A 12,249-nucleotide genomic window follows, 5' to 3' on the forward strand; every position below is an offset into this window, starting at 1 on the left:
AAGGTACTAGTGTCAGGAACATTTCTGTTATGGTAACACTGTAAAGGTACTAGTGTCAGGAACATTTCTGTTATGGTAACACTGTAAAGGTACTAGTGTTAGGAACATTTCTGTTATGGTAACACTGTAAAGGTACTAGTGTCAGGAACATTTCTGTTACGGTAACACTGTAAAGGTACCAGTGTCAGGAACATTTCTGTTATGGTAACACTGTAAAGGTACCAGTGTCAGGAACATTTCTGTTATGGTAACACTGTAAAGGTACCAGTGTCAGGAACATTTCTGTTACGGTAACACTGTAAAGGTACTAGTGTTGGGAACATTTCTTTTATGGTAACACTGTAAAGGTACCAGTGTCAGGAACATTTCTGTTATGGTAACACTGTAAAGGTACTAGTGTCAGGAACATTTCTGTTATGGTAACACTGTAAAGGTACCAGTGTCAGGAACATTTATGTTACGGTAACACTGTAAAGGTACCAGTGTCAGGAACATTTCTGTTACGGTAACACTGTACAGGTACCAGTGTCAGGAACATTTCTGTTACGGTAACACTGTAAAGGTACCAGTGTCAGGAACATTTATGTTATGGTAACACTGTAAAGGTACCAGTGTCAGGAACATTTCTGTTACGGTAACACTGTAAAGGTACCAGTGTCAGGAACATTTCTGTTATGGTAACACTGTAAAGGTACCAGTGTCAGGAACATTTATGTTACGGTAACACTGTAAAGGTACCAGTGTCAGGAACATTTCTGTTATGGTAACACTGTAAAGGTACCAGTGTCAGGAACATTTCTGTTACGGTAACACTGTAAAGGTACCAGTGTCAGGAACATTTCTGTTACGGTAACACTGTAAAGGTACCAGTGTCAGGAACATTTCTGTTATGGTAACACTGTAAAGGTACCAGTGTCAGGAACATTTCTGTTATGGTAACACTGTAAAGGTACCAGTGTCAGGAACATTTCTGTTATGGTAACACTGTAAAGGTACTAGTGTCAGGAACATTTCTCCACATATTTCATCTAGTCCTAACTCTGCGTTGTGTCACAGACCTTTGACGTTGACTTTGATGATGTGGTGGGCGGAGCCTAGGCTGTTCTTGGCGGTGCAGCGGTAGTCCCCAGCGTCCGCCTCCATCACGTCTGCGATCTTCAACGTCTTCTGGAAGTTGTGGAAGGACATCCGGCTGCTAGGAAGGTCGCCACTCTCCTTATACCAGGACACCTCCGGAGTCGGGCTAGCAAAAACAACAACAAAAAAGAAATCATTCACCAATATCTGTGTATTGTCCTCTCCCAAAAAGAACAGACAGACAGCTAGTCAACTGTTGTCTAGGTAACCAGCCTGGTTTTGCAATACCAAACAAGTAGTATTGCTGAATGCAGAAACAGTCAGATACAAAGATTAAACAAACCAACCTGCCCTTGTGCAAAAACAGAAGTAAAAACCTTGTGCACAGCAGTGTTGTTCAAGCAGTGTTGTGGGTGTACTTACAGTCCTTCAGCGATACACTCCAGCTCCAGAACCCCTCCTCTCAGGGCCATCTGGGTGCTGCTCTTCCCAAGAGGAGCCATGAAGGTGGGTCGCCGCTCCCCCGATGGACTGTCTGGAGAACAGGACAGGAAACAACCATCTCAGCACCAGAACCACACGTTTCTTATACCCTGTTCACACTACTGAGCCAAGCCGAGCTGAGACAAGCTGAGTAGTACTTCCCTGACCTGGGTAGTGGGTACATATCCACCATAGTTGCTGGATTGGAAAGGGTATAACTGTCTGTAGCTAGCTGTGAGCGTTCAGTTCGTAGAGCCAGTAGTCCAGCACCAGCGACATATAGACTATTAAAGGATAGTAGTAATATCACGTGCTGTTATGGACTGTGATAGTGGATATATAATGACTTAACTGTAGCCAGGCAGGCCCTACGTTGGCCCTATCAGAGGCTGCTTCCCAAACAGCACCCTATTCAGCATAGTGCACTATATACAGTATGGGCACTGGTCTAAAGTAAACACAGAACACCTGGAGAGACAGGCCGTCCTTCGTCAATCCGTTGCCATGACAACCAAGGGATCTCTCACTGCCCCTAGAGCTTCCTTCCACCATATCACCCTTAGTATCCTTCCTCGATATAATCATATGACAGATTTTAGCCATAAGCTAGCTACGGTTGCTATGATTCTGACATTTTCAGCCATAAGCAATCCCTTACTGAAAGGTCTTGGAAAATATCTTCCGGGTAAATTTATAATTAGACTAGATTGAGTGAGTAGAGCTGGGGGGAATATGCTGTATACAACACATTGATGTGAACCGCTGATTTGATGGACAGAACACAGATTGAGTTTAATGATCTTTCCATGCATGCCTTTTTCAGGGTCAGAGACTTACATTAAAAGAACATGGAAAGATCTAGAAGAGAGAGAAAATACTGCCTATGGGTCAGGCAAGAGTTTCATCATACTAGTCCTATATGCTGTTTGCTTCACATTGGATTTCATCATCTAACTATTGGGTTATGTGTTGAATTGAAACTAGGAGGAGCACACCTTTTACTATGAATAATGCTAAGTTAATGCTCAGCCTATGGTTAACATTAGTAGATGAATGCCCATTGCTTTGGAAGGAATATCCAGCCAAAGAAAGGATCATCCATTACAGTAAAGAAAAGGGATTTGATTGGATGCTTTTTCCTGATTGGTTTTCTATCAATTAATCCACCTTTCATTTAGACATTTGCTTTTCAAAGTGAGAAGGTATGCTAAGCTAACACTGTACAGGGTAAAGGGAGAGGGTTTAGTTATGGAATTTAATTAACATTGTTTGATGTTATTTTGTCATATTATGTTATAAATGTTAATTTAGTCACACAGGAGGAGGTTGGGAGTAGATTATCAGGTCAGGTATATTCCAGGTAGGTTATACAACAGGTTGCTGGAGTCAGGTGGGTCAGGTATATTCCAGGTAGGTTATGCAACAGGTTGCTGGAGTCAGGTGGGTCAGGTATATTCCAGGTAGGTTATACAACAGGTGTTGGAGTCAGGTGGGTCAGGTATATTCCAGGTAGGTTATACAACAGGTGTTGGAGTCAGGTGGGTCAGGTATATTCCAGGTAGGTTATACAACAGGTGTTGGAGTCAGGTGGGTCAGGTATATTCCAGGTAGGTTATACAACAGGTGTTGGAGTCAGGTGGGTCAGGTATATTCCAGGTAGGTTATACAACAGGTGTTGGAGTCAGGTGGGTCAGGTATATTCCAGGTAGGTTATACAACAGGTGTTGGAGTCAGGTGGGTCAGGTATATTCCAGGTAGGGTTATACTACAGGTGTTGGAGTCAGGTGGGTCAGGTATATTTCAGGTGAGGTTAGACTGAAAGGAGGAGTTGGGATGGGGCTGGGTTCACTTTGGGGTAAGGGGGTAAACCAGCACTCACCAACAAATAAATCGTTCGTATAATTGTACATAGCTGCCACAGTTTCATTGATTGCATCCACTGTAAAAATCAATCAGAAGTATCAGAAGCATGCAGTACTACTTAGACATCTACAGGGGAACAACCATGGGGGAGATTCAGTTCAGAGAAAGGGAGATCATCGAACAACAGCAACATGAAAGGACAGTTAAAAAAAATGCATCACACATTCAAATGATGTGAGTATTACAAAATACTCTAGAAAATTATCACAATATTAAAATATTGCAAAACAAGGTAATGTGGAGATGCACAGAAACATGTAAACATACAATGACAATTAATGTCATGGTTTCCACTAAGACCACAGATAGAACCAGACAACCCAGGGACAGCCCAGGACATAGACCGTCTTGCCCAAATTTGCTCCCTTTGCCTTGGCCCTAACCCTTGTTTGCTGATCTGAAGGGTATTGATAGGTACAAGCAGTGTAATGGTGGAGCTTCCACCTTATTGCTTCCAACTTACAGATCAGCAAACATCTAAGGGTTAGGAACCCACTGAGACTGGTTAAAAGTCTCTGTGCTGAGTGGGATGGACACTTACTGTCCAGGACTTTGACAGTGATGGGTTGTTTCTGCTGAATGGTCTGTGTGTGGGGGAAGCGGGCATAACAGATGTAGTCGTTCCTGGTGTCATCCAATAGGACGTTAGAGAAGTACAGGTCCCCGTTTAACGCCTGGGACACACGTGTGTTCTGAGGTAGGCGCTGGAAGTCTGGAGGGGGGAAACATGAATATGTTACACATGGTGGTTGTATACAATTACACTAAATATTTATGCTTGCTGACAACCAAAAACAACCTCTATATAAACTCTAAACACATTGTATTGCACAGTCCGACAATAAGACTTCTAAAATTGGGCTTTACAGCATACTGTCTTGATGTAATCAACAAACAACAGTGATATATAAACGTATGAAACCCCATGAAGACTTACTGTTGTCCATCCAGAAGATGATGGGAGGAGGCAGGCCTGCAGGGGGTCGGCACCGCAGGACCAGAGACACCCCCACCTGCACCATGATTGCCTCGTTCCTCTCCTTCGACCACAAGGGGGACCCTGTGTCACACAAACACACATCATACAGACAGCCGTGAGGTAGGGGCCCTGTTTAAAATGTACTGCAGGGAGGGAGGGGCCCTGTTTAAAATGTACTGCAGGGAGGGAGGGGCCCTGTTTAACATGTACTGCAGGGAGGGAGGGGCCCTGTTTAAAATGTACTACAGGGAGGGAGGGGCCCTGTTTAAAATGTACTGTGGGGAGGGAGGGACCCTGTTTAAAATGTACTACAGGGAGGGAGGGGCCCTGTTTAAAATGTACTGTGGGGAGGGAGGGACCCTGTTTAAAATGTACTCCAGGGAGGGAGGGGTCCTGTTTAAAATGTATTGCAGGGAGGGAGGGGCCCTGTTTAAAATGTACCGCAGGGAGGTAGGGGCCATGTTTAAAATGTACTGCAGGGAGGTAGGGGCCCTGTTTAAAATGTATTGCAGGGAGGGAGGGGCCCTGTTTAAAATGTACTGCAGGGAGGGAGGGGCCCTGTTTAAAATGTACTGCAGGGAGGTAGGGGCCATGTTTAAAATGTACTGCAGGGAGGTAGGGGCCCTGTTTAAAATGTACTGCAGGGAGGGAGGGGCCCTGTTTAAAATGTACTGCAGGGAGGGAGGGGCCCTGTTTAAAATGTACTGCAGGGAGGGAGGGGCCCTGTTTAAAATGTACTGCAGGGAGGGAGGGGCCCTGTTTAAAATGTAATGCAGGGAGTTATGTCTTTAAAATATCAGAATGGTTAACTCTAATCTGTAAAGATCTGCTGATTATAATACTTGTTCAATACAGATTCATCATCCCTTCAGGGAGAGTTTACAAAGTGAAGAAGTGTTTGTTATGACTGGAATCACAGGGTAAAATAGTTGTACTATAGTTGGCTCAGGTTAAATACAGGCTCAGGTTAAAGACAGGCTCAGGGTAAAGACAGGCTCAGGTTGAAGATAGGCTCAGGTTGAAGATAGGCTCAGGTTGAAGACAGGCTCAGGTTAAAGACAGGCTCAGGGTAAAGACAGGCTCAGGTTGAAGATAGGCTCAGGTTAAAGACAGGCTCAAGTTAAAGACAGGCTCAGGGTAATAACAGGCTCAGGTTAAAGATAGGCTCGGAATAAAGATAGGCTCAGGATAACAACAGGCTCAGGGTAATAACAGGCTCAGGGTATAGACAGGCTCAGGGTAACAACAGGCTCAGGGTAATAACAGGCTCAGGGTATAGACAGGCTCAGGGTAAAGACAGGCTCAGGGTAAAGAGGCTCAGGTTAAAGACAGGCTCAGGGTAAAGACAGGCTCAGGGTAAAGACATGCTCAGGGTAAAGATAGGCTCAGGGTAAAGACATGCTCAGGGTAAAGACAGGCACAGGGTAACAACAGGCTCAGGGTAAAGACAGGCTCAGGGTAAAGACAGGCTCAGGGTAAAGACAGGTTCAGGGTAAAGACAGGTTCAGGGTAAAGACAGGCTCAGTGACAGTTGGAAGTAACAGTCCTTACTGGACTGTCTGATGATGATGTTGTTGGAAACAGCGGTCCCGCGCTCGTTGCGTGCGGTACACTGGTAGACCCCCTCGTAGGCCTCAGCCTTCTCCCCACTGATGTCTATGACCAGCGTCCCTGAGCTCGGCTTCATCAACACCTTAGAGTCCTTCTCCACGTCAAAATGCGTCCCATTCCGTGTCCAGGAAAAGCTGGATGAAACATAAGGGGTTAAAGTAGAGTACGGTAGAGTAGAGTAGAGTACAGTAGAAAATCTAATTGAGGTTAGACATGTATCCAGTTCATGGAATAGGGCTGAATATTGATAACTAGTCATTGGGATTCATGTGACTCATTTAGAACCCTCCACTTGAGAGCAGTCCTGAAGGTGGTGTATCTAATGGTTTAGAACCCTCCACTTGAGAGTCAGTCCTGAAGGTGGTGTATCTAATGGTTTAGAACCCTCCACTTGAGAGTCAGTCCTGAAGGTGGTGTATCTAATGGTTTAGAACCCTCCACTTGAGAGTCAGTCCTGAAGGTGGTGTATCTAATGGTTTAGAACCCTCCACTTGAGAGTCAGTACTGAAGGTGGTGTATCTAATGGTTTAGAACCCTCCACTTGAGAGTCAGTCCTGAAGGTGGTGTATCTAATGGTTTAGAACCCTCCACTTGAGAGCAGTACTGAAGGTGGTGTATCTAATGGTTTAGAACCCTCCACTTGAGAGTCAGTCCTGAAGGTGGTGTATCTAATGGTTTAGAACCCTCCACTTGAGAGTCAGTCCTGAAGGTGGTGTATCTAATGGTTTAGAACCCTCAACTTGAGAGTCAGTCCTGAAGGTGGTGTATCTAATGGTTTAGAACCCTCCTCTTGAGAGTCAGTACTGAAAGTGGTGTATCTAATGTTTTAGAAACCTCCTCTTGAGAGTCAATACTGAAAGTGGTGTATCTAATGATTTAGAACCCTCCTCTTGAGAGTCAGTACTGAAAGTGGTGTATCTAATGGTTTAGAACCCTCCTCTTGAGAGTCAGTACTGAAGGTGGTGTATCTAATGGTTTAGAACCCTCTTCTTGAGAGTCAGTACTGAAGGTGGTGTATCTAATGGTTTAGAACCCTCCACTTGAGAGTCAGTCCTGAAGGTGGTGTATCTAATGGTTTAGAAACCTCCTCTTGAGAGTCAATACTGAAAGTGGTGTATCTAATGGTTTAGAACCCTCAACTTGAGAGTCAGTACTGAAGGTGGTGTATCTAATGATTTAGAACCCTCCTCTTGAGAGTCAGTCCTGAAGGTGGTGTATCTAATGGTTTAGAAACCTCCTCTTGAGAGTCAATACTGAAAGTGGTGTATCTAATGATTTAGAACCCTCCTCTTGAGAGCAGTACTGAAGGTGGTGTGTCTAATGGTTTAGAACCCTCCTCTTGAGAGCAGTACTGAAGGTGGTGTATCTAATGGTTTAGAACCCTCCACTTGAGAGTCAGTCCTGAAGGTGGTGTATCTAATGGTTTAGAACCCTCCACTTGAGAGTCAGTCCTGAAGGTGGTGTATCTAATGGTTTAGAACCCTCCACTTGAGAGTCAGTACTGAAGGTGGTGTATCTAATGGTTTAGAACCCTCCACTTGAGAGTCAGTCCTGAAGGTGGTGTATCTAATGGTTTAGAACCCTCCACTTGAGAGTCAGTCCTGAAGGTGGTGTATCTAATGGTTTAGAACCCTCCACTTGAGAGTCAGTACTGAAGGTGGTGTATCTAATGGTTTAGAACCCTCCACTTGAGAGTCAGTCCTGAAGGTGGTGTATCTAATGGTTTAGAACCCTCCACTTGAGAGTCAGTACTGAAGGTGGTGTATCTAATGGTTTAGAACCCTCCACTTGAGAGTCAGTCCTGAAGGTGGTGTATCTAATGGTTTAGAACCCTCCACTTGAGAGTCAGTACTGAAGGTGGTGTATCTAATGGTTTAGAACCCTCCACTCCTATGGGAACAGCCGAATAACCCTTTTTGGCTCCAGATAGCAGCTTTTATTTCTAAGAGCGTAGAGACTCTCAAGAGGGAGTTTCTACTTAACTGTAGGCAGTTAGGCTCAGTCAGGTGTTGCAGTTAAGTGTTACTAACGCGATGGACGATGGGTCTCTATGGTAATGGTCTTCAATGTGATTTATTCACACAGCATTCCACTCACCTGGGATGCGGCTTCCCTTTGGCCTCACAGTAGATGAGGATGTTCTCCCGAGGGTCGATGATGAAATCCTTAGGGGATTGGTGGGTTATAGTGGGGGGCTGTGGTACTGGAGGGAGGGGTAACGAGAGGGTTAAACAGAGGCAAATCTACACACACCTCACTCCACAATGTGCACACACACACAGCGACACAGACACACACACATACACACACACACACACACACAAACACACAGACATAGTGAGAGAGAGAGACACACACACACACTCACTCAGAGAGAGAAGCAGACGCAACACATTAGCCAGCATTAAATCAAATGGAAGGAAAAGTAAGCAGCATGCACTCAGCAGGACAAGATGCAGCAAACACTTCCTGTAACTATCAACCACAGCACATTGTCTAGTGGACTACTAGACAACTAGACAACAATGCTACATGTAAATCACCATTGCATCTTATTATACTTATGGACGATCATTGTATTACCATTCAATTAAAGGGTTCAAACATGAATGACAAACATGAAATTAAAAAAAACTCTATAAAAAGCTTGTTTGTAAACACAGGGGGCCAAATAGCTACATGCAAATTTAGCGACGTCACTCCAATCCACACGACAGTAAGATCTCCACACTCCATCACTCCACATTACATCTCACGGCAGAGACAGAGTCATGGACTGATAACTTACATCCTTCCAGAACCTTAGCTTTTTGTCCCCCATGAATGGTCATAAAATGGTGAGGAAGGTGAGGAAAGCTAAGTATTAGTCAACAGGCAGATAAAGGTAATGTGGGTAATGGTCAAGTCCCAAGTGGCACCCTATTCCCTATATAGTGCACTACTTTTGACCAGGGTCTATAAAGGGAATAGGGTGCCATTTGGGATGCATCCAATATGGCAAGACAATAATAGAGGATTCCTCTTCACTGTGGTTGAACTTTATCATCATCTGAGATCTGTCCCAACATGCATATCATGTCACCATGCAGTGTTGTTGAGATGCAGGTCACTGGAAGGAAGCTACTGTATCTATGGTTAATTGACTGAATGCTTCCGAACCCTGTACATACTAACTTGTAACCAGTAATGTCATGAAATCTGAAAACAAACAATTCCAGTAACAAAAAAATACAGTACCCATTCAATATTGCGGGAGTCACCATCTTAAATTCTCTGAACAATCTGAACATTCTGATCTACAGTCACCATATCCTACAGTACTTACGGTCAAGAGGCACTTCTAAGGCTGTGGTCATGTGACCAAGGAATATCACCAGCAAAGCACCGCTGCTCAGCACCCATTTCCTCTTCCTGTCCATGGTCCGGCGTGTCAGGTTAAAAGGCCTCCCCCCTGGTCCGGCGTGTTACGTTTAAAGGCCTCCCCCTGGTCAGAGCTCTCCACAATCAGGACTATGTGAGGGACAAGCAGGGCATCCACCACACCAGCCAGTCAGCTGAGAGAGAGAGAGAGAGAGAGAGAGAGAGAGAGAGAGAGAGAGAGAGAGAGAGAGAGGGGGAGAGAGACGAGAGAGAGGGGAGAGAGAGCGAGAGAGAGAGAGAGAGAGCGAGAGAGAGAGAGAGAGAGAGAGAGAGAGAGAGAGAGAGAGAGAGAGAGAGAGAGAGAGAGAGAGAGAGAGAGAGAGAGAGAGAGAGAGAGAGAGAGAGAGAGAGAGAGAGGGGGAGAGAGAGATGAAGTACTGTTTAGTTTAGTTCATTAGGATCTCCATTAGACACTGCACATGCAGCAGCTACTCTTCCTGGGGTCCACATAAAACGTACAAATACATGAGAAAGTATAGAACAGTTATAGACAAGGACAACTTAAGATATTACATTAATGCAAAGTGAAATCGATGTACACCATTAGATTCTCTTAACCCATCAATTCAACAGAGAACTTCAAACAACCACAAAACAGAAAACCGCCAAGACCAGCCTTACTAAGCTGCCAAAGACAACCTATGACCACTACAGTGTACAGCAGGCCTGTGTGCTCCAGTAAGGGATGGAACTGGACTGGTTGTAGTGTGTTTGGCTGTAACCACAGGCCACAGGAGTGCGCTGTTCACCAGATGTGGTACCTTGTCCCGGACCTGCTGTTTTCAACCCTCTCTCTCCCTTTCCCTCTCTCCCTCCCTCCCTCTCTCTCTCCCTCTCTATCGCAGCTGCTGTCTCGACCTATGAATGCTCGGCTATGAAAAGCCAACTGACATTTACTCCTGAGGTGCTGACCTGTTGCACCCTCTACAACCACTGTGATTATTATTTGACCCTGCTGGTCATCTATGAACGTTTGAACATCTTGAAGAACGATCTGGCCTTAATGGCCATGTACTGTTGTAATCTTCACCTGGCACAGCCAGAAGAGGACTGGCCACCACTCATAGCCTGGTTCCTCTCTAGGTTTCCTCCTAGGTTCCTGCCTTTCTAGGGAGTATTTCCTAGCCACCGTGCTTCTACATCTGCATTGCTTGCTCTTTGGGGTTTTAGGCTGGGTTTCTGTATAAGCACTTTGTGACAACTGCTGATGTAAAAAAAAGGCTTTATAAATACATTTGATTGATTGATTGCTTAGCCGTGACGATCACAGAACAGTCGCAGTAGGCTAGATCGCAGCACTGTCAGCCTGTCAGCCACATGGATACTTTTACACATGAATGGACGGCAACATGGACGCACTTCTGTTGTCAACAACAAAAAAGGTTAAAAGACACTGAATTGAAATAAACAGCGACTAGAAACACCCCTTTGTTTGTTTCATTAATAGTCTCTAATAAACTGCACCACAGGGAATAGGCAGGGAACACTTATCAGGCTACATTCACTGTCATCCATTCATTCTAATGGCTAATATTAACTAGTATCAACAGGCTACCTATAGCAATGTAGGAATACAGTGGCCCATGTAGTTTATAATTCACATAGAATAAGCAGAAGAGAATGGTCTCATTCACATTGGCATTATTAACAGTGGACAGTGGGACCTGTTCAAGGCTGAGCTGTTGAGGAAGAATAGTGTAGCAACAGGGAGATGGTATTCTCTATTCAGATAACAAAGCCTGGTTGGCTGGAGAGGAGAGGAGAGGAGAGGAGAGGAGAGGAGAGGAGAGGAGAGGAGAGGAGAGGAGAGGAGAGCATCCTGCCCTGTCAGGTAAACGGACTCAGAGCTCAGGGGCATGGAGATATATAGTTATGAAAGTTCAATCAGTAAGGCTGGTCTGAATGATCGTCACCTCATTAATCTGGTATTTTATAGTAGTGGTTTTAATGATACCTCACCATCATAGCAGGTATTTATATAGTAGTGGTTTTAATGATACCTCACCATCATAGCAGGTATTTATATAGTAGTGGTTATAATGATAACTCACCATCATAGCAGATATTTTATAGTAGTGGTTTTAATGATACCTCACCATCATAACAGGTATTTATATAGTAGTGGTTATAATGATAACTCACCATCATAGCAGATATTTATATGGTAATAATTATAACGTTACCTCAACGCATATAGACGGTATTGGTATGGGAGTGTCCATGTTACCCCATCAGCAAAGCAGGTATTGGTATGGGAGTGTTAATAATGTTACCTCATCAGGATAGCGTCACGTCTCTCCTCTTCTTTACCATTAGCAAGTGTGTGGAATGTCATTCACCTATTAACTTCAGCCAATGAGCATGGCACACTAAGGCAATTCCACTACGCTTGCTGATTAACCTATGGGATCACTCGTGCAATATCACTTCCCTTTTGGTCAACCAATGGGCAAAAATCTAGGGGAGCATTTATGACAACTCACCCCTTGTTTCTCACCTGATGTTTTGCTTTAACAGTCTTCCAATGACCTTCCACCTCCCCACCACCACCAGCATAATAACCTGAAGCCCCGATCTCCCAGCTGGAGGGGTTTCCATGCCAGCTGCCCAGCATAGGGAAACCTGTCATCAGCACCTGAGCATTCCTCAGAGACGAGGCCTACCCCAAACTATTCAATAAAATCCCATATTGTATTCTGTCTCTGTCATTCAGTTAAGCCTGTACTCCATTGAAATACTATTCATGACCACACACA

The 12,249-nt window shown here is 44.5% G+C and overlaps 1 protein-coding gene across 9 annotated transcripts in view; it reads right to left on the reverse strand.

The window, feature by feature from the left end:
* LOC121559112 (neuronal cell adhesion molecule) overlaps positions 1-12,249 on the reverse strand; it is a 71,056-nt gene that overhangs the window by 22,206 nt on the left and 36,601 nt on the right. For 7 of the 9 annotated variants that reach the window (XM_045208818.1, XM_045208822.1, XM_045208821.1 and 4 more), the window contains exons 3-10: positions 9,399-9,627; positions 8,862-8,879; positions 8,171-8,276; positions 6,014-6,207; positions 4,421-4,543; positions 4,025-4,195; positions 1,501-1,612; positions 1,059-1,243 (exon numbers count right to left, since the gene is read on the reverse strand). In XM_045208818.1, the coding sequence (XP_045064753.1) occupies positions 1,059-1,243; positions 1,501-1,612; positions 4,025-4,195; positions 4,421-4,543; positions 6,014-6,207; positions 8,171-8,276; positions 8,862-8,879; positions 9,399-9,492 (1,003 nt within the window). In that variant the 5' untranslated portion in view covers positions 9,493-9,627. The remainder of the gene's footprint in view (positions 1-1,058; positions 1,244-1,500; positions 1,613-4,024; positions 4,196-4,420; positions 4,544-6,013; positions 6,208-8,170; positions 8,277-8,861; positions 8,880-9,398; positions 9,628-12,249) is intronic. The other 2 variants (XM_045208823.1, XM_045208820.1) reach the window with 1 other exon arrangement.

Source organism: Coregonus clupeaformis, chromosome 28 (genome assembly GCF_020615455.1).
Source record: "Coregonus clupeaformis isolate EN_2021a chromosome 28, ASM2061545v1, whole genome shotgun sequence".
Classification (NCBI taxonomy): domain Eukaryota; kingdom Metazoa; phylum Chordata; class Actinopteri; order Salmoniformes; family Salmonidae; genus Coregonus; species Coregonus clupeaformis.